This window comes from Bombus affinis, chromosome 13, assembly GCF_024516045.1.
Source record: "Bombus affinis isolate iyBomAffi1 chromosome 13, iyBomAffi1.2, whole genome shotgun sequence".
In the NCBI taxonomy this organism is placed as follows: domain Eukaryota; kingdom Metazoa; phylum Arthropoda; class Insecta; order Hymenoptera; family Apidae; genus Bombus; species Bombus affinis.
Window position 1 is genome coordinate 7,951,020 of NC_066356.1, and position 23,654 is coordinate 7,974,673.

Below are 23,654 nucleotides of genomic sequence, written 5' to 3' on the forward strand. Positions count from 1 at the left end.
CCATCCGTTAAAACGCACAAAAAGAAATGGATAGACAATGATAAAATAAAAAACTGAACATTTATTAAGCGCGAATACAAACGAATATCACACGCACTTAATTTACAAAATATCCACATCGTTACATTTCACACCGTACGTCAAGAATGTAGACGCTTTTTGCCTCGCAAGGCTTAGATAATCGACGAAAGAAAGTTCACCGGGCGCGACTTACAAGTTAAAACAATTTCCACGCATCACCTCGTTAGAAAATTATATGTTAGAAATCGATGCATGATAGCAACAGTTCTTCCACCTCGAAGACGGACAACTTTGTTCCTGACTTTAAACATTATCTCATCACAATGTTTCACATTCCTCGAGCGTAGAATCGTCGAAATTCCCAGTTACACAGTTCCTAGATCCTCGGCATCTATCATTCGATCATTTGCCAGCCAGTTACGAAATCGTCAGAGATCCTATCCAATACCGTGTCGTAAACTTTGTTTCATGCAAAGTTTTTACAGAGAACAATCTCTATCCCTTTTGATTCGTCTCGCTACGAATTGATAACGTAGGTTATCCAGTCGACCGTTTTAGCTACCCGATGATAGATTCCTGGCTGGCCTGGCTGAGCACACGAGTAACCCGCTGAAACGATACCTATTAGGTACCATCGTCCTGTTTTCTCCAACATCAATGGCCCACCACTGTCACCCTGAAAATCATAGGCAAAAAGCTCTGAATCTTTTTTTCTTTTTTTTACACAATAATGAAGTACCATCACTTAGTTCTTTCAAATTCAACTTGAACATTCTAGATTATGTACTATATGTACGGGGTGGGGACGATATAGCGTAATGGGTGAAGCTTTGGGGAGAAATACCCACTGACAATAAATAGCTGCATCTGGTACCCGTTTTATAGATATGGTGTAATTCATCGCTAAAGTTATTTGTAAATTAATATTCCGGTTACGATTCATTAAATTTACACGGCAATAAGCCACTGTTGTTTCTTGCTCGTTAGTAATTGTCGATCGAAATTGAACACAGCCAATACAATTCACATTAGCTCTACAAAAATTTCTGAATTCGCGAATTTTCCTTTGTTTATTGCTCTTGTCGCACAGTGTTGAAAAGCATTCGAGGTTCTTACCTCTCCAAAAATGTCTCGAATTGCACGTTTTGACACATAAATTTACAAATCTGTAACTTGTAGCTTTTGACTAATTTTACGCGCTATATCGTTACCACTTACAGTAATTCCTGAACCGTTTCACGTCAATTTAAACTCACTTGGCAGGAGTCCTTGCCACCTCCACGGTACCCAGCACACATCATCTCGTCATAAATCACAACGTTAATCCCATTGGACCGATGCCATCTCTCACAGATTCGATTGTCTATCACAGGTACGTCTACTGCTTGTAGTGTCTTGGGACGTAACCTCGATCCTGTTCGTTTTAACATAATTCAATACACGACCGTCACTAGCCCAAACCCTGTAACGTTCCGGATAAATTTCTGTACTTACCAGCCTGTAATGCTCCCCATCCAGCAGCCCATCCATACTGTCCTAGAAAGTCCTCGTTTTTCTCGGGCAAACAGATCGGCGCTATGTGAGGCATGTAATGAACCGGACGATCTAATCGTAGAACAGCCACGTCGAACCTGAACAACAGGCAATTTCATTTCAGCGTCTGCTAGAACCACTCGTGAAATGTCAACGTACCTGTCAGCTTGAGGAGTGAACTTGAAGTAAGGATGAACGCGAATCTCTCTGACACCGAAGGTGTAAGCTGGTAATGTCTCGCTAGCGGAATTCACTACGTAATCACCTAGAGTGACCTGAACTTGACGAGCTGATGCCCTAAACGTAAAACGAAAGAACAATTGAAAGAAAATAGCGATCGATATTGCACTTGCGGAATTTTTATCATAGTATCGAGGCTTTCAGTTCTGAACCACGTATAGATTAAGGAAATTCTAGAACTTCGAGAAATTCTGCAAGTCGTAACAGCTTCAGATATTCCACTTACTTAGCTACACAGTGACCAGCAGTGACGACATGGAATCGATTAACGAGAGTGCCGCCGCATCGACTGGACCCGATTCGTATATACGCCTGAGAAAGTAGAACATTTTCTCTGTTTAAAAGACGATACAAAAGGCTGGAAAGGATTGACTACGATTCGTCAATGCAAATCTGACCTGCCATGGAAAACTGCCGAATCCTGCGTCGTCGCCTCCGACGATTCTTCTTTGCGCGGTTTGCTTCGAGACGGGAATCCCGCAGCCTGTAATTACGAGGATGTAGATTCTCCATTTCAATCTAAATATGTAGTATCGGTTTGCAGTGTTCGTTTACGAGCAGCTCTTGAAGAGTTAGTAGCGGAATATGTGTAAATACACTGCTCAAAACAATCAGGGCACCGTTTTCCGTATCAGCTTGATTTTTATATCTTTTTCTTGCGTTTATACGTTTGTTTTAATTATTACCTTAAGCCTTTCAAGAGGAATTTTTCTTTTAGCAAAGAACGCATACATTAGTTCAGATTATGATACACGCGAATTTAAAAAATTAGGTTTAATCATCGTTTTTAAAACACATGAATCACATGATCAACTATTATATATTTCAGTCTATCAATTATAACAGAATCTTCTCCTTGCTTATTTAACGCAATAGAATCGTTCATAGTAACGATCCTCTAATTATTTTATGCAGTATATATGTATGTTCAAACACTTTGGTATCGTAGCGACGGAAACATCTTTCACTTGATAACGTTTCGTTGGTCTACAAGTTAGTATTACCGAATTAGGCTTGGAGTAATTCAATGAAACATTTGACGATCAAACTACCAAGCAATAGTACGTTTTAAATCGCGACTCTATCGATTCCGTTAAATTAAAAGTGTCCTCTTAAACGCGGTTCGACTGGAAGAAGAATTTCACTTATTTGTAATTAATCTGTAAATTAATTAAATTTATGGAAATCTCTCTTTATACTCGTACAGACGAAATCGATGATTGAAGATGGAGATCGTACTTCAGGGGGACGGAGGACTTATTCCTCGCGAACTAGGAACACCGGAAGTGGATACGAAATTCAGAGGACTCGCGTGACAAGAGAACCGTCGAAGAAGTGCGGAACGGACTCGTTGTTATCACGATGAACATGCAAGATCGATTGACAAACAAGGTGAGAAAACTTCACCCGGAGGAAGGCAGGCAGGAAGATCGCGACACGTGCAAGTATCGAAAGAGAAAGACGAAAATGACTTAGATCGGGCGGTGTACATCCTATCATGCTTTGGAAGGTGTAAACAGAGAAAGTGAAGGCATTCGATGGCATGCTAAGGAAAGTGCAAGTGTTAAAGAGACGAGTGATTTACAAGTCAAGAAGATTTCGACATGCTGATGAAAGTGCTAATGTAATATTCGTAGGACAAAAAAGAGAAATAGACAAGTAGAATAAAAAGAAAAATTAAAAAGAACAAAAATATGGAATAGTGAAGAAACATGTAAATGGGAATAAGGGAAGATCGAGTGAAGTAATGCAAGAAAAAGGGAGAAGATATAAAAGAAACGTCTCTTAAATAAGAGAGATGAATAACGACATTCAGGAAGCATTTCCAAAGAAAGACAGCGGTGGTCGATCATGCTAGTGCAAGAATCGGATGACATGCTTCTGTAGGAAGGACTTACGATCATCATTGGCGGTCTCCGTGTAAGTATCCAACGGAAGCGGCTGAGATTGATCTCTAGGTGCCTCAATCAGGTTATAATCAGAGCTACCTTTCGGTTCTTTCCGCTGACAACAAGCGTACATGATGCCACCGCAACTGCCGTCCAAAAGGCCAGCGGACATCCAGCACATTAGAAAAAATTCGCAGCTTCGTCCGTCAGCGCACAACGTATCGTCACCCTTCCACAGCGGTCTTTTTTGTTGACGCGGCTCTGCACAAAACAGGGCAAACTGTTCTTTTTTCTCCTTTCTCTCTTACGACATTTTTCCCCTTTTTGTCTCTCCAAAACGGATAATTAAAATGAAACAACGGAAGGTACTCGTTACTCGTTGATTTTTACGTTTCATACCAGACATCTCTGATATGTGCAAAGCAAGGTCTGATTACTCCAAGCCTAGCTTCAGAATACTTTCGCAAGAGAAACGAGCTGAAAATATTGAGCAATTCGCGAGAGCATTGAAAATAAGCGCAATCGTTTGAAAAAGTGAACGAAAGAAGTTTTATTTCACGGGACGTCGTTAATACAATCGCGATGTGATTTAACGAAATCGTAAAAGCAACAGGAAAGAACCTTCGAGCGCCTCTGTCGTAACGATACGACCAACGCGGATGACGGAAATCGTCGGCTCGACGGAAACGGGTCCGGATGTCACAATCGTTGCGACACCCGGTTAGGATATTGCACCCGGGCTAATTTACAATTATCCGACCAGTACGAAATCCAGAGGCGCGATGTAATGTAATCCGGTATCGGTTTCACTCATTGGATTAGCGAAAGACCGGAAACGCTCTGCGAAACGGGCTTTCAACAGGTGCGACTAGACCACGACTCATCGGTACGTCGCTCTCTGTTGAAACACCGATCAACGCTGATCGTTTCGCGGGGAACGTACCTGATTCTAACCTAGGGTAATCGTCGAGGGTTTGCTTTCGATGATCTGGAACAACAATTTCCTCTCTTAACAAAAAAGAAAAGAAAATTATCAAGTAATCTTTTTCATAAAACATATTTAACCATCAAAGTAATAATAAAAACCATTCATAGCCATTTCGTAGCTATTCTATATTGACATTTCTGTTCAATCAAAGATAAAAGAAAAATAGAAAAATCAAGTGGAATAGAATATCGAATCCAATTCAACATAGAACCGCAGACAGTTAACACGATATGAAAAAAAAATCAAGCCAATGCTAGCTTTTCCCATTCTTCCAACCAAACCGGAGATCGACGTCACAAATTTCAAGTGCCATTTACGTACATATGTATATATAATATATTTTACCAATATAAACATCACGCGAGAAAGATAAAATAAATCTATTTTTGTTAATTTTCCGACTCTCGTGCCGCTTGATGGTGAAATAATAAATAAATAAATACGAAACGATTGAAGGTGGAAAAGATGCAAATGGAAAGTTTTGACGTGGAATTGGTTGACAATATATCGAATCTTAAAATTCTTCTATTAAATACGAGAAATGTGATTTATGCTTTTTATCTCACATTATCGCACATTACCTCTGATCTCGTCCTCAAAATCTGGCAAGTGGTTAGACTGTTGGAAAAACGAGGATGCGCTGCCACCCACCGGGGGTGGGATGTCGTTGTCACGGAAGATCAATCGTGGAGTTCGATGACCCATCACGGGTCTGTTGTACTCGGAAATAGGATTTCTCCACAACGACTTGTGTTGTCTCCAGGATGGAAAACGAACTCCAGGAGGCACACCGATGTTCCTCCCTATAGGAGGTCCACCACCCTCGAAAAGATAGCCGGCTGGACCACTTGGAAATCTAACATATCGACGTCTGCGAGGCGAATTTAGAATTAAGTCCGTGTGATTCCCATTGTTGCTTCGCGGCTCGATGTAGCTGGAACTGAAGATCGTCTTTGGCTTGCTAAGGCTCGATCCTGAGATCTCTGTTTGACTGGTGGCACGATTCGAGGATACGATGAGGACTATTCCTATGAGCAACCATTGGCACGATCTCGCTGCACCCATCATTTGACTGGAACAAAATCAGAAATCCTTTGCTAAGTCGAAGATTAACTTGCGGTGCTCCAAACAATATTTTATATTTCATCGTAACTAATTTAATAAGCTATCCGCAAAAGTTTAGGTTTATTATTATAAAAAATTCATTATACTTTTTCTAGTTATAAAAGCGTATCACAGTGGAAGATAACGTTGAAACTTAATTAAGTATGAAACCAAAGGGACGATACTTGCAAAAGTTAAAATATTTGCGTGACTAAGTTTAAACTCTCAAAATCTTGGCACGCCACTAGAATTTTCTGTCCGGAAATCCATATTTCTGATAAACTAACGTATAGTACAAATGTCTTATATATTAAAACTGAAGAAATCGAATTGGAAATTGCGTTGGTAATCGGACAAAAAGATTTAGGGTTTTCGTTATGGAGAAAAATCGTTCGCGAATCCTGCAACTTAAATATTCCACTTTCCCCTGTGTTTAATAGCGTCGCTCTTTTGGAACGATTTTTTGCCCACTGTTTGCCTTTTCTTCCAGTCTTTGCTTGCGCCGTAACCAGCATCCTTTCCGAGTATCATTTGCCATAAAAACTTTGAGCTCGTTTACAGCGCAAAGTGTAAAAATTCTGTTTTCCTTCCTATAGGACCGGCTTGTACTGGTAAGCCTGTTATCTCGCCACTTATTTAGCCGATAGGCTCTTTCAATTAACTTGTGTAAATTGTCAAACATTAGATACGGTATCTTTCGAAGCAGGACAAAGAATACAAGGAACAAAACTGATCCAAGATAAAACGTGCCGTTACGAAAAGGTAAACAATCCTCAATTCCAAAACGAAGGGGAAAAAGTCTCGACTTGGTTGCTATCAGAATCGATTCGATTGCACGAGAATCCTGATGCGATCGTAACAGCTGTAATTATATAACGACACGCGAGATAATTAAATTCTCTTTTCTCTTCTTCCACGACGATCCAGTAATTTTTTAACCAATCTGCTCCGATTTATCGTTCGATCTTTCGTTAGAATTGATCTTCCAAACATCAAAGAAGAAACGTCGCGTGAGTGAGGTAAACGAGCCACGGAACACGCAGCTGAACAGATTCTACCCGACACGAATCCCTTTTATACCAAAGTCCATTTTAACCGCATCTATATAGTGCACGCAATGATTCGTGACTAGGTTGCATTGTTGCGTTTGATTTCGAAAGGTAACGTCGTCGAATATTTTCGATTTTGTTTTAAGAAGAATATATCGCGACTCAAAGTATTCGAATACTTGCCGAGAAAAGATTTTAATTGGATAATTAGTCACTGTAAATATATAATCGGTGTTAAATATCTCATAAATCTAGTGGGAAATCTACTAAGCAAATAATTAATTTAATTCTCTACGAATTATGTACACCTGCATTTAATATCTTGTTCTTTCTATGTACATTTTCACGTTCGTTTGAAACTTTATCGATATAATCGTAATAGTTGACCTTTATTACTACGAATTATACATAATATATTAATAAGAGATTTCCGTGAATAGTAGAACACCTTCGTGAGATATTATATAAAGCGAGAGAAAGAGGGAGCTTAAAATCGCGTGATAGAATCGAAATTGGTACTCCGTTTGACCTACTCGTCTTCAGAAAGCCGGAAACCGTCCGTGTCCGGCGTCAGGAGAGTAGAAAACAAGTTCCTGGAGCCGATCGTGTGGATTCTTTTTCAAGTGGACGAAAATATGTTGTTTGCGTCACGTTGGCTCCGTAACGGGTGAAAGTAAAAAGAGGCTCACCAGGAAACAAACACATGGATTGTACACACGGAGATTCATTATGGTACGGGGCAGCATCCTCCGGTTGGTCAGTTATCGGGGATATTAAGAAGGAGTGAAAACGCCACGCCACGAGTTTTATTGGCCTGAGACGAGATTGGGCAATAGCCAACATCGTACCAGCTGCATTAATCACTAGTTTAACCATGTTCAGGTCAATTTAACCACGTAACGGTCCTTGTCACCCCATTTCGTAATAGATTAAAAAATCCTCGCCCGAAAAGAAGGGTCCATTGTCTGCTGATCGAAGGACAGTGAACGAACGACGAGGAATTTCAAGGTAAAGAAATGATCTTGGTTAGAGTTAGAAAAAGGGGTGGAAGCGGCCAGGAATCGATGCAAAGAGTATCGGATTCGTTCAAGAGATAAATGTGAAAATTCCATCGGATAAATATTACCAAGCACCTTTATATAATTTATTATAGATATCAATTATTGAACTTGATTATTAATTTATTCGTCGTGTTACTTCTTTGAGAATTAATTAGTAGCTGATTTAGGAATTAAAATTGAAATATTTGAGGATAGATTTTATTGCGAGTTTTGAGGATGGTTGCGATACTCTTATACAATTTTTCAATGGATATCGTCAATTTTTCAATCAAGAAGAATAATCGAACGCATCGAACAATCGATGTAGAACGTCCTTGCCAGAATAGCATCGCGGTAGCGAGTGAATGGTTCGATGTGTTAGTAGGTCATTGGCTCTGTCGTGTAGAAGTGAAAGTGCACTTCTTGCATGCACGACAGTGTGAAGTTCATGTTCACGCTGCCACCCGCTCCGCCGGAAGTTACGAACCATCGACCATGTTCTTCTTATTCTTCGAGTCCTCTTTCTATCTTATTAGAGTTTTACCATGCCGATTAGAATGTCGCTATAGCCGATCTAATCAATAAAACGAAACGAGCCAGTATGCTTTATGTACTAATAAAAATTATCTGAAATACGACTTACAAGGGATTGTCAAGTTCTTAATGAGCGTTATCGAAGGAAGCCTGGCATGCGAGAAAAAAAAAGGTAGCAAGAAAAGTGAAACCCGGTAGAAAACATATTCCAGTTTCCGATTAGATTCGAACCTGTTAATCGCCTTAATGCTGCTGCGACTCGATAATATTTTAATTATTGTCTTTCTCGTTTTCTTTTTTCTCGGCTCTTTGATTTCTGTTAAGGAGGAGAAAATACAACCATGTCACTGGTTCTTCGAGAGAAAATGAAAGCTGTCGACATTTTAATACCCTCGCCATTATTCATCTTGATACTCGCTACCGACGAAACATATATATCATAATCAATTTCCCCTCTGTTACGAAATCTTACGATTAAAATACATATTTCGCTGCTGTTTCGACCTTAAAAATTGTAGCCAGCGGTATAAATGTCAAAGGCGGATAGATACCAAGATCTATGAGAAGAAACGATCACGGGAATATCGTCGGTTCCCCGAACTCGATCGAAGGAAAAGTGACAGGGACAAAAAAATTGCAAAGTAAACGATGGAAGAGGCGATCTAGAAGCTGCATCGCACGAACTTTCACCTTCCTACGACTAGTCTGACTCTATCTATCGTGCAGGCTGATGGTCGAAAGTACAGAGAGTTTCTTCTCTTGTATACGTCGCTGTAAACGAGATACACACCACACGCATAATTGTAGCTTCGTCTCCCAGCTGTTCGTGAAAGCCCACGTGCGTTGATCTCGCGTGTGTCCCGCGTCTGTTCTTCTCTTTCTCTTCTGGCTTTTCTCTCTCCCATCTCTCTCTCTTTCTGTCTGTCGTTTATATCGTTGGTGCTGTCCGGTGCCAGCCGATTGGCGCCACACGGGTGTCCACATCCTGAATTCCGTGTGAACCGACATTAAGAGCGCGATCCATTACTTTCTCTGCAAAGCGCACAGGCGCCGTTTTACTTTCGCCGAAAGCAAATGGAAAAAAAGCCGAAAAAAGAGAAGCGCGCGCGTGAAATTTTGTTTTCGTCCGATCCCGGCCCCGTTTTCTTTGCACGATCCACCAACGGCGATCGAGAACGTAAATAAGAGAGAAGATTTTTCAACACACGAGCATGGAATAAAATAATCTTTCCTTTATGTTCGTTTAACTAGAAAATAGTAAAATTTAGATCAAGAGAAAATTGTTTTAAATAAATATATGTATCTGTACTAGAGATAATGCGAGCTGAGTGCTGGATATAGCTGTTGTTTACTTTGTTCGATCGGTATTTATGCGATGCTTAATAGCACCGTAATTTCTGCAAAACGGCAATAAACGATAACAAGGCCCAACGGGTCAATTCACTTGAATCGCTCGGCTCAGAAGAAAGCGAACGAGCAAAAAGCGTTCTCTCGTCGAAAGAGTATAACGACTACTCGGGACCGGCTTCTGGAAATGGTAATATCCAGATGGCGGGCGCGCATCATGCCTTTTTTTCCTCTCGATTTTCGATAGAAATAACAGCAGCCTGATTGGCCCTTTAACGCTTACGTCCACCGTGGATACGCGCGAGTACGCGTTCCACCTTTCGAAGGAAACCGGTTCGAAGAAATCTGAACGTTGCAACTTCTGCTCTTTCTTCGTGGCCTTGAAAGAGCTACGCTTGTTCGCGGTCTAGTTCACCAGATACCCTTTCATGACGAACACTTTCCATTGTGTAACGAATTTTTTCTTCATCTTCTCCCTGTGTATTTTTCCTCGTTGATCGCTCTCCTCGCTTGTTCTCTTCTTTTTCATCGTTCGTTCTTAGTTAAAAACTTATTTTCCGCTGTAAAGTCGATTCTTTCCTCTCGCGTCTAGTAGCGAGCAATCTCAGTGACGCTCGATCGCGGAACGATCTGCATTGTTACTTTCTAGGAGAAATTAATTCGCGCATAAACAGCGTAATCTCAGCCAGATGAAAATGGGGAAAAAGTGTGTCGGATAACGCGCATACCATCGATTGAATATTCATGAATCCCGATACACCTTGATAATGCACGAGCCATCTGGTATTCAACGACAGACAAAATCGTTACTTTTTTAATTAAATTCGAAATATATTCAACGAAATTAATCGTAAGGAACGAGGCATGAACGCGATGGAACGTTCGCTACGGTTTCCATGTACGGTGATAGAGGACCGTCAGATGGAACGACATATTTCGTGGCTGGACACACGTTTCTCTTCAAACTTCTATCAAATGATGTTACGTAAACGGGGAGTGGTGTTTAGGCAATCCGTAGAACGGTACCGAAGCGTGCATCCTTAATGCTCGTCCCCTTGCTTGTCTCGTTTTGGAAAAGAACGGAAGTACTTTCACTGGCTACGAGGTCGGAAAGTTGAGCATTTCGATAGCCACGAGACATTGCCAATTCGCAACCAGAGATCTCACTTTTCTCTCTTGGTCCTTTTGCCGTCTATCTACGAACGCTTTTTTCGTCCCAGACTTTGAATAATGTTCGAATACTGTCATATCATGAATAGTACTTTTTGCAAAACTCGTGAAAGTTCTTCTTCGTTAGATCAAAAGTAATGCCAGTACTTTAATAGCTTTAGAACATTTTTCCTATGTTTTATACATGTTTTAAACGATGCCATGTAATTGCACGAGAAACTAGATCCGATTGATCGAATTACTTTCAATCATAGAAATCCGATTATTTCGTTGCATGGTCGTATGTCATTAAATGATAATCGAATCCTGTTAAACGTCATTAGTGCTGAATTTCTGTCCATTAATTTGCCATACGTGGAAACTGAAATCACGACTAAAATCGCGGGAACGACCAGCGATTTATTCATTGGTAATAACTATTTCGCTCAATTATTAAAATCGCTAGTTTCATTTACCTATCTTACCTTGTGTACGTTTTACTCGGTGAGTAGGCTGGTGATACGGGCTTTCTTTCAAAAGCCGATCCAGTCCTTCTCACTTTCACTTAATTTTTCCAATGACCATCGCGTGAGTATTGTATTACAAGTCCCAACGCATCGAATTCAATGAGAGTTTCTAATTATTTTTAACCTCTTACTATTCCCTTTTTATCCTCTACTTTATGCAGAAGTTAGTATCATTCACCTTTCTGTACCTTCAATATCTTCTTTAGAAATCTCGAAGGAGTTGAAAAAATAAGTTCTTGGTCTTAAAAATTGAAGTAAAAACTTTATCGAGATTTTTAATCATCGTCTCTAACAGGACTCAGCGACACCTTTTTTACTTACCAATCTGTCGAAGCAAATCAATCTCGTTCTTGTAATCCTCTTCCCCTAAGTTTTAGTCTTCCGTTTCCCTTCACCGTCCAAAAAGCGATTCCTCAAAAGAAACTCCCCCAGCTTCGCCGCCGTCTCTTCTTCTTCCTCTTTTTCTTCCACGTCGATCCTGAACAGTCCTCACCACCATAACACAACGGTTGTCACTGATATGTCGCGACACCTTCGATTCGACGATCTATCTATCGCGACTTTTACATCGAATTAACTCAGCTATGTACCAACATTGCGTCACAGTCACCAAAGACCTGCTTCATGCTTCTTCACTGGTTTCTTATCATCTTCACACTTTGACTATTTTTCTTCTCTCTCGACCGACGTCGATCTTCAAGTTCCTTTATGGAGAAAAGAACCGGCGCGAGAGATGAATCTACTTGGAAATGTTCTTTCAGTTTTGCCTGAGTTTCTTCGCCGTGGATTCTCCAGACTTTTCTTAAATTTTCCCGGCCATTGGATCTCAAAACGGTCACGATCTAACCAAGGATTTTTTCGAGGAACAAGGAAGATGCACACGATGGAGGGCCTGCACCATGTCTATCCTCTCGTCTCGAGGAGCCCCGGTCGCCTGCTCGTCGTTGCCCACCGTCCGCTACGTCGGCTCTCACTTTCTCCGGCGAGTAGTTTCATTTCGGTAGGTAAAACTCTCTCGTGTGTCCCCCACCAGGTCCACGCCGGCTGCTCGAGTCTTCTCTCTGTGTAATCGAACGGGAAAATCGAGCGATCGGAAGGATACCATAGTCCTTCGATCCAACCAGCGTTTCCTTCTTCTTCGTTCTTCTTCAGAATCGTGATTCATCGCTTGACGTTGTTAACCTTGGTCCTGAATATTGGTAATAGGAAAATAAAGGTGTTTCTAAACTCTTTTAAAGTGCTACCAGTGGTAGACGAAATAGGGAATAGAAGGAAACTGGAAATGTCAAGACAAATGAGTCATGTTCATTGGCCAAAAAAGGTTAACTCCAGTTTCCGAAATTTTCGAATTATTAGAAGCAAAACGTTTAATCGATACTTGTCTTACATGATTCACCAATCTTCTTTATCTTTTGTTTCGAGGAGTTATTCGATTTCGCGAATAAGGGGTTTCAAATTAGAGAAGATAGAAAGGTCGACAAAAGTTTGCGTTGAAATTGGAACGTTCGTTCGTAAATAATAGACGGATTGCGGTTTTGGCGCCGCTTAAGGGTTTCTTCTCTTAAAGAAGACGTAGTTGCGAGAAGAAAGTCTGAGTAAGTGTTAGTCGCGCGGGTGGGAAAGTTTCTCGTTAAATTGACAACGTAAATGAACGACACGCGAGATGTGTTTTCCTCCAGGGCTACTTAAATTTTCTGTCCGAACATGAAACTTCTGTCTACTAGACTTGTAGACGATTGCCATTTGTATCTTTAAAGTAATCCGTTTGTATATTTTCTAGTTAAAACGTTCTATCTACTATGTTTCGGAACATCCAGGAAAATAAAAATTTGTTATTTCGTTGTGTCGTCTTTCTTTCCTTGTCATTCAATTTAAAACGTTTCATCGTTGCTTTGTAACAGTCTGTATGACATATCTTTACGCAAAGGATAAAAAACACGGAGAATTTCAATTATTTCAACGTACCTTGAAAAATGGAAACCTGCTGGAACATTCTTATTAAAGAGGATATAACAGAAAAAGCTTCAAATGTGAAGTCTTCGACGTTTCAATCATGATCTATACAGTGAAACTTTTTAGCCGGATACTTAACAAACCTACAGACGATAAAATGGCGAAACGTCACTGGTCTTCATCGAAAGACACTAAACTTGAAACAAATAGGACTTCTTCGTTTCCATGAACTGATTTCCAAATCGTCTTCTCATTGTCAACGTTGAAAGCTTTCTTCCTGTTTCGACGGTGATTTTACACGGTTTGCTCGTTCAGTAAAATAGTTAGGAAGTGATTCCGGGCAATTAACTGCGACTATTAATTCTAGAGAAAAAAATAAACGCCGGCCATTGTGCCTCTGAACAGGAGCATGAAGAGAAAACCGCTGCAAGGTCGATTGTCAGCGTTGTTCGATTCGATTAAGCCCGCGGGCCACGAACGAATGTGAAAATCTCGGCTGTGAAAAGAAGATTCTCGTTTAAAAGATTGAGAAGGAATCGATATCTAATCAAACCTAGTGTGAGCAATTGGAAAGTCCAAGTATACAGCTTCTCGTTAAATCTCATAAATCTGCAAGTAGATCCTTCTCATTTTTTCCCCTATCTTTTACTCGATTGAAATTCGTTGCCGTGACAATGTTACATGCTACTACGTTTCCTGTTGCTTAAATAATATCCTCGAATCGACATACCATTACTATATTGCAGATATTTATGCAGATTCACATATTTATCAACGCAATTATAGAAACGAAATTTAGATGAAAATTTGTTTCGCGCTATTAGAATGAATAATTTATATCTTTACATATTATGTACATCGAAATTTCTCGCAATCGTATAAACATCTACAGGCTAATGATTATTCTACGAATAATTCTTTTAAAGAGCGGTGAAAGTGGAAGACAAATCTGTGGCCCAAGCAGGAGAGTCGGTGGGGATGTGTTTTCGACAATTCTCTGCCTTCTAGATCACACGTAGCTAGGAGATAAAAAATCACACATCTCCAAGCTTTGCAGTCGAGAAATCTAGTTTTGAGAAAGTTCGTGCCATCATCCACGTTTCCTACTCGTCCGCTTTATACATGCGTGACTTCTATAAAAGACAACGGTGAGCCAATTCAAAAGGGTACCGACTCTTAATTTTGGCCGAAACAAAGTTGTAGGTGAAATGGCCAAGGCTCGCAATCGATATGGAATTTTGTAATTTCATCGTCGAACTAAGAGGCCGTTTATTTGGAGACCGATCGGCTAACGTCATTTTTTCTCGCGTAATATCCTAGTGTAAATGTTTTCTCTCGCGTAACTCTGTCGGAGCGCGTACATCCGTTTTGGTGATACGGCTCCTCAAGGACCGCCACGTAAGTCAAGCTGGAAATATGCGGAATTCTTGAAATTCGAGCGAATCCAGGAACTCTATAATTACCGTTTAATTAATTCGTTCAATGGTTCACTTTGATCGCGTTCTATTCACGTTACACGGAAAAGGTATTTGGTCGGAAAAAAAAGAATGTCTGAATGTTCATTCGTTCTTCGAATAGACAAGAAAATCATCGTTCTAACATTTCTTAGATCTTAACATATCCATCCTTGTATTTTACCATTGTACTTAGTTCGAACTTGCTCGTGCGTAGTTGCACGCGAAACCACGAACTTTCCTCGTTTTCATTCATCAGAGCGTGAGGCCAGTGTCTCGAGGCACTAATTATTCGATCTCTAATAGTCAGAAGACATCCGGACGTACGAAAACAAGTATATTGCGTGACAACGTGTTACGAGGGAGCGTATCGATGAAGAAAGTAAGAGCGTTCCGGGGGACGGAAGTCGTGAATTTAGGTGACGCCGTTCAAAACGAACAGGCGAAAGCGTCTCTAGATAAAATTCCAAACTGTCGCGCCTACGACAATATCACTTCCCGTGGCTTATCCTCCGACGTTCCATTGTCTCTTTTTCTTCGACCGATCAGCGCGATCGTAGCAACAGTTTCGCGCACTTTTTCGCCTTTTTCGTTTTCTAGGTTTCCAGGCGACGCGACGTGACGTATAAGTACACGAGCATACATATATCGTCGAGACGAACCGATCTATAATTGGGTCTGTTGTTGGGAATCCAATTGTTCTACGTGCTCTAACTCTCGATGCCGGCTGAAATTCTGGCGGTATATAATTATAAGCGTGAAATTTATCTCGGCCGTGTCACTTTTGCCCCATTGTACTGCGACGTTGAATGGAAAACAGCGGAACAATCGAGCGTTTCTGTGATTCAGCCGTTCCCAGGTTAAGGTTACATTTATATCGTCCATCTGACGCTATACACTCGTGTATGCGTAAGAAGGGTAATAGAAATTCTTTTAGGAAACCTAGTTTTCACCTAGCTTTATACGGCTGGAATACGCTAGCGTCGAGTGAATCATGTATCAACGAAGTTACCAGCTGTATCAAGGTTCTTAATCTTTGTGTTTTTGACACTCTGTGGAAAGAAGAGATCTTACGTGCTATCTTGTGTGCAAACGAGTGTAACGATGTTTAACTTGGTCTAACTAAACAACGCGGTGATTTAAGATCGAGAGTGTTATTTATCTTGACTGAATTAAATATCTAGCGAACAGCTGGTTTTTATTGAACACAGCACGCGTTCACCGACAATGAATTGCAGCAGATCGAAAGAGAAAAAAACTAGGTCAAAGCTGGCAGAAGCAGAAGCAACATTCGCTGGATCATCGTCGCACATTTTATTTATCTAGACGAGCCTGCGGTACACCGCATGCACAGCCGTTAGCGCATAACTTTCTCCGTGAGCTGGAAAGTCTAATATTTCCTTTGCACTCCCTCTAAGTAAACATTCATGGGTAAGTGTATTTAAATCTTTTCCATCGAATAAAGCTGTGATCGTCAGAATCATATAATCGTTTAATGGAATAAACTTAATCGAGATGACGCGATGCGTCATCGAATGGAAGCTGCGATGATCGAGATGTTCATTCGATTGATTATTTTTATGACGCATAAATTCACAGAAACGCCTTTAATAGTAGGCCAGTACCTGTGATGTTTATGTTTTATAAATGATGCAGTGAATGTAATGGAATTGCACGCAACATTTTCATCAAAACGCAAATCAGCGAAATTGATTCCGATTTTCCAAGCTATAAATGTCGGTACGATAAGCATTGCCATCGAATCGTTCTGTAAAATCATGGTGATTTACATATTCATGCATCCGGAGGAATAACGAAACATTCACGGGCTTATAATCGGAGCAACAGAACCGGCCTGGACCCGCAGAAAACACAATCTCGACATAATTGCAGTTCGTTAACCGTGTCTATCGCAGAGTACGCGGTAAATGTCGATTTATCGTTTATATAAGCGAAACTTGGTCAGTAATGTAAAACGCGTGCTTCTAAATGCGATCATTTACACCGATTCACGTAGGATACGCTGTAAATCTGCAATTAACGTCGATGCTTCCACGTAATTGCGAAGAAGAAAATCTCATTAACGCAATCCTACGCCACCTTTTAACGATTTGTTGACAAATTTCTTCGGACGAATGCTGAGTTCCTATTGTGACAAGAATAGTTAATGTTCGAAACGAAGCAAAGTGAGAAGTTGACAAACTGAAGAAATCCAAAGGGGAAAGTGTTATGGTCATCACGTTTGGGGTGACATCACGATAAGAATGGAATGATGTCACATAGTCGTCGAATATGTCGTTGCAGTAATATTATTTTCAATTTGCATCGACGCATACGGAATTAATTACGACACGACGAATATATCGCTGCCGAAAAAGATATCTGGTAATCGAAAACAAAACCTACTTCTCTTAGAAAGCAATGGCAAAACAACGTTGCATTCTTGGTTTTCATGCAACGCTTGTACAGAAACCTTGGATCGAGGAAAGCGTAGTAAATATACACGAAAATTCTTTCGGCCATCTCATCTTTATTACGATAGTCGCATTAATCTCATAGAAGTTGCTAATGAACGCTTCCCGCTGCGTTCTCCGGAATACACCAGACTGTACACCGTAATATATGCATAAAATCGGCGTATATAACTACAGTTTATTAATACTGGAAATTATCTACATCCATCTACATCGCTCTAATTTATTCCAGTTTCTACTTCATTATGGGAGCAGGCTATTCTATCATGATATATGCTCATATTTTATTATACTTCGTCAGCTAGTCTTTTGTCAGGGAAAGGAAGGAACTCCATAATATCTGTGTTTTACGACAATTAGCCACTCAACGAGACAATTATACGCAGAACCTCCCGGTCACGTTAAACGGTATCGCAACGCGTAAAAGGCAGCCGACGTTCGTTATGTTTTCAGCCTGCTTTCGAGATCAAAGAAGAAACAAAAATAAGGATAATGGGGACTCCCTCTTGCTCGACCCAGAAATTTCAAGAAAATTAAAATGTGGTAATCGCAATCCTATTCCGGCGTAATGTGTGAGTGTCTGTAAAAACGCACGGCCGGCCTCTTACGTGTAAACGAGACTTTACTTTCTCAAGCACGCGACCACCGTCACTCCTCTCTTTTATATATGTATAGTACATACTGCTTCTCTTACTTTCTCCTCTGGATCGGCTCAAAAGTAGGCCTCAAATAGGATTAAGCGATCGTTTAAAGACCTTGCCACTCAATCTGCCCAGCCACTGTCTTCTCTTTAATTCTGATTCTCTTACGATCTCTGGCTGACCCTCTCAGATCTGCCGGCATCATAGCCTTCGTGATACTCTTTTCTCAGAAGTTTCGAAAGATTCGTCGATAATTCGTTACAAGGATACAAGGCAGTGACTAGACTTTGGAAAGAGTTACGCAATCGGCAACTTTGGGTGAAATTTGTAAGAGAGAAATGCGATGGTACACTCCCCGGCACGTTCCACGCTCGAAGAGAAACTGAACGGTAAATATCTCGCGTTGAAAATTTATAGCAAACTCCAAAGCACAAAGTTTACGGATGAAAGCTACCGGTAAAGTGCCAACTACCAGATAAACGATTTAATATCGTCCAGTGACTGGAAATAATTAACAAACATCTAGCTCTCGAATAAGTTCATTATCGTAAAACCTGATGCTCGAACGATTAACAGATCCTATAAACTATCGCTGCATTTTTCAATTATCCTGTAATTTGTATTTCCAAGCCTCCTATTTATTCGGATGTCCTTTCCTGATTCTCTCGGTGTTATACATAATTTATTAGAATTTACAGCGACTCGTTTATCGCGAGATCAGCATGGTCGTCGATAGTTTCCCTTCATCTTACCTTTCTCGAGAAGCATAGAAGCAAAACTGTGCGATGCTTGGAAGCACAAGAACGATAACCTCCTTGTGTCGAGTATACACGTCGTGTCGTGCATATTATCTACTTTCTAATCGATACCAGGCATTGTCTACCGCGGAGAGTAACCACGGTAGACCGGTCCGGTTCATTCCACGGCTCGCAGCTTGGTCCGTTCGATTACCCTGCTGAACGAGTTCCACGGCCAAGCAAAACTGCATCCTCCCCTCGCGGCCATCGCGAATCCTCCTTACGCATCTTACTTTCATTGCTTTCAAACGGGCTCTCTTCGTTTTCATCGGCGAAAGTGAATGGAACGCGTCGATGTTTCTAATTGGCACATCGGTATTCTACGCTCGAACCTGTCGCGCTCGTAACCGATATCGCGATACAAAACACGCCAGCGTATTTTTTGAAATTCTATCTATCGTTGGTAAACTCATGGATATTGCTAAGAAGGATTTGATAAGATTTTAAAGGATTTGAAATTGAACGTAGGAAAAGATTGCGGAAAGATGCTGAGGTTTAGAGAAAAATTTCATTTAATACCCAGGATTTAGTTGTTGTAACAGCGCAACTATTAAATCCTTCAATATGTTACGTGGTTTCACATCTTTTTATTTTTCTGTCTAATAAGTCGTTTGCGGATACTTTTCATGAGATCTTCCTTAGGTACTGAAGTCCTTCCGAATTGAATTTAAAGCAATAAAAATTGTTACTATAGGAGATTTATCAAATTAAAATAGAGGACTTGATAGAAGAAAATGGAGAAGTATGAAAAGCGAGGGATCGCTAATGAATTATCTGTGATTATTGATTTTCATGTAGTACGCGAGGACAAATAATCTTACGAAAAAGGATATCAAGAGATCAAAATCCGGAATGGTTTTGTGATATCTTTGTTATAATATTAAAAAGGTTACCTTTTAAGGATAAGTACCTATTTGACGCCAGACATTTATTTATTTGTCCAAACTATGCAATACTATTTCGTTGTACAATTCAAATATTTCGTTTTAATTATCGGTCATTCTCGTGTTAAAGCGGACACCAAAAAAGTTTCTCGCCAAACTTATTCGAAAGTTTAAAACGGCGCGGCCATCGAAAAGATCCGTAAAAATGGCGCAAACGATCGTGTCTCCCATTTTCCCAGGTAGTTTCATTATCGTGAACGAATCTCATTGATCTATACCGAATCGTTGGAACACGACCACTTGACCGAGAAATAAAACGGTAGTGTTATCGCCACTACGATATTTTGACCACCTACACGTACCGTTTCGGAAAAAAGTAAAAGATAGAGGACAAATAAAATAATCGAATCTGGATTCTCCATTTGATTACGGTGGAGACTTGTTGCGCTCTTCGATATCGAATACTAAGCGGTAAACCCGAACGTAAAGAGGAAACGAAACGAAAACGATTGAAACTCGATATTTTATGGAAGTGGAAAGAAAAAGGGATGGAATTAAAGAAGAAGACAGGGAAAATCTATTAACGCGAATCTTATCTGCTAAACTTCTGAGATGACGTTAAACGATCGCAAAGTAATGATAAATAAGAGGATAATGACGAGATAGCTATGGAGAGGACACAGTGCGTTAGTAGAACATAAAAATAAAGAGGAATTCCTTCCAGGGATTTCCAGTAGGCGGTCTGATTAAATACAGACCATTACTGCTGAGGAGCCGGCAAAACTTCTAAAACGTTTATTCCTCGGAAGCAATTATTTTGTACAATTTGACAAATCTGTAAGATAATTTACGGAATGTGATGGTAATGAATAGACCGCGGGTTTTTTACGCAAATTCATATTTTTATCAGTGCAACTGAAAGAATGAGATCCGAGCATAAATTTGTTTCACGTTCACACCCACAAGTGCGTAAAAATACAGAATGTAGTAGTGAAAGACTGGAAACTGGAAAAATGTTGTGCGTGAAAAATTGAAAACTGTCGATGGTTTAATGGAAATCGAAAATACATATGTATATATGTAATAATCTAGATTCTAGATGGAATAAAAAAAGAAATAAAGATTTAAACGACATTCAAACAATATTCGACTCTTATGCGTTTCTGAATACATAATGCTAGTCAAAATCAATAAAAAACGGGAAAAGAATTGTTACGAAAGAATGGGGGAGAATGGAGAACGATAAAAAGGAATGGGTCGGTTTACAAAGAAAACACCAGATTCTACGATGCTTAAACTGAAGCTTATATTTCGTTTTTCTGCGCATTCCACCGATTTTCACGAGATCTTTACATTCTTTTAAATCGATTAAAAACAACGAATCATTACGGAGGACTTGTTTTGAAGATTGAAACACACACGTTCCCTGTAACTCTTCTTCTCTCAGTTTGTATCGTTTGCACAAAAGAGCCGACGAGTCCTCGCAGATGTCTGCAAAGCAAAGTTCAATAATATTAGCATTGGAATAGTCGTTCATTAGAAAAGAAAAGAATTAGGTGTCTCGCTTTGAAACGGGATTATCTCTGTGCACTAGAAACTCCTCTGTAACAGCTGCAACAAAGAAAACGCTTCACGAGAAAATTCTTTGACAATTCTGCGGCAAAAATACTCTGTTGCTTCTTTAAAATTAGACAGTTTAACATTTTCAATTGCTTCAGTTCATCGATCCTTTCAAACGTGAAAATTTATAAACCTATTAAAATTATAAAGAGTTAATTTGTCTTGACTCAAAGAATATTAAAATTTAGAATTTCTTTCTTGCCACTGGCCATTAGTCGAATCTCGCGACGAATATCAAGTCAGACTCGTGTACGATTTCAAGAAAATTCATAGGCTTTTCAAGCTCGAGATTATTTTATGTTACAGGAAAATTCGTAACATGCTAAAAAGCATAGCATATTATCCTGGAAATTGCGGGTGATTTCAATGCTGGGACACACGTTATATCTTATTAATAATTGACAAGTTGTCTCTGCTCCCTCTTACTACTTATCCGTCGTTTTGCATAATTTACGCATTCTGAATTTTTCATTCATTTAAAAATTCATTCATCTGTACAACTGGAACCTTTCACGAAAAAAAAAGCAAGAAAAATGTCTTACCGATGAAATAATTTTAAGGGAGAAGATCGAGATCGTTCCGGTTGCTTTCGTCGTTCTCTCGATCGAGATTAACTTGATCCATGAAGTTGAGAATGGCGCTAAATCGATTCACCGATGAAACTGTCCGGTAATCCGGAGGGGAGAGTTTCCCGTACCGGCTACCCCAAAAGAATCGATCTATCCTTGGCACCTCTACCTCCACCAACTTTGGCAACGATTTACTCGCCTTCTGCGTGTTCTCACTGCGCCCATATCTGCCTCCCGACACGAAGAACGAGTCTGCAATTGAGACGTTAAGCTGAAGTAAAATTATTTGCGTTGGAAGGATGTTTAAGCAATTCATCTTGCAATTGGAAAAATTCAATTGCGAACGATTTTTAAACGATCCACGTTTGAAAACAAATTATTTAACTCGGCATTCGTGACGTGATAAATAACGAAATACATCACGTATATCGACAACTCTCGACGACTATAGTCTTTTATAGTTGTTCAACCAATATTAATATTCTTGCGCAACATCTTCTCGCTAACTCGGATAATGTTATCAGAAAATTATTCAAATGATTTTTGGTATTTTCTCATTCTTCCATTACTATATTAAAGACTAACGATGTCTCACGATTTACAGCAAGTTTGATTATTCTATGCAAAGTTCAGGACTGAATTTTAAAATGTAGCTAGGTGACTCAGATTACTCTATTCTACTGTATACGTAATAGCGAAACATCGTTGAGAATAATCATCTGGCAATGAATTTCTTATTCTTAAGTAGACATTTTAATCGCATCTGAATCTTCGCGAATGAACAACAGGTAATAATGAGTATGTAATTTAATAATAACGCGTAATTTAATGCGTAATAATAACAGTAATTTAATGTCGCAAATTGTTCTCAACAATTCAGATGGAAGCAACGAATCGTCATTATCCAAGTTTAACAAATGCTCGACATTTCCAGTTTCGTTCGTCACAGAATTTCCAATATATCGTAATGTTCATTATTTAATAAGCTATCCTTTGCTTCTATCACGCAGATACCCATAACTAATTACTGCGATGAATCGAAGCTCAAAGAGCGTTTCCTGTTCTTGCGAAAACAATTATAAGTATGTACACAGAAAGACGCGTATTTCCTTCGCAGATTCTTCGTTGCACGAAGAACACGTAAAAATAATGATGAAGCAGATACGAAAAAATGAGAACGACGATGGAGAAGAAAAGAGTATACACATGGAAGGAAAAATTTCCATAATTGGAAATACGAGAAAAAGAATAGGAGAGGTATACGATAGTTAATTATAACGCAGATCGGCTGTAACAAAAGAAAATTCACAGTTACGGAACATTCTATTCTCATTGAATTCGATAAATGTGCCTTGTTCAGAACGAAAAGATCAAGTGACTAGAAACTAGAAACGCTCTAATTGGAGATAACCACCAATCGTTGGTCCACAAAACGACCACGACGCTTTTGATTAGAACATTGCGCATGGAACGAGTGGCGGAGACTGAAAATACGAACGACTGGAAAATTAAAGGTAAGATTTCATGTTTTAACGAGAGCAAAGGAAATATCGCGGAATCGCAGAAACTTAAATAGAGTGCAACAGTTAATCAAGATGTATTTTGTATTAATAGAGAGAAAGTTCGTGTGTTCGAATATTTCTCAGTTAATGTAGTTTATGTAGTTATATCGTTATGCAGTTACATAGTTATAGTTATATAGTGTAATTATCAATTATATCATTTACAACATTTAGAAACGTTCTTGAACAGTAGTTCGAGTTTTGAACAGTGAAAAAGAAATGGTTCGTGCTTTATAAAGAAAATAGATCTGTGAAATCTCGGAGGATTGTCAGTCGAGG

At 39.7% G+C, this 23,654-nt stretch overlaps 1 protein-coding gene across 2 annotated transcripts; it reads right to left on the bottom strand.

Moving 5' to 3' along the window:
• Positions 1–41: 41 nt before the first annotated feature.
• LOC126922916 (serine protease 42-like) lies at positions 42–12,383 on the bottom strand. 2 transcript variants are annotated; one of them, XM_050735862.1, is made up of 10 exons: positions 11,743–12,383; positions 5,253–5,743; positions 4,627–4,671; positions 3,693–3,944; positions 2,193–2,278; positions 2,021–2,106; positions 1,714–1,851; positions 1,516–1,652; positions 1,278–1,435; positions 42–697 (listed from the first exon to the last, which is right to left on the bottom strand). In XM_050735862.1, exons 2-10 carry the CDS (start codon positions 5,737–5,739, stop codon positions 539–541), a joined length of 1,548 nt encoding a protein of 515 aa, XP_050591819.1. In that variant the 5' UTR covers positions 5,740–5,743; positions 11,743–12,383; the 3' UTR covers positions 42–538. The 2 variants fall into 2 exon arrangements, with proteins under 2 accessions (XP_050591819.1, XP_050591820.1); XM_050735863.1 differs by lacking the exon at positions 3,693–3,944.
• Between the last annotated feature and the right edge of the window lie 11,271 nt (positions 12,384–23,654).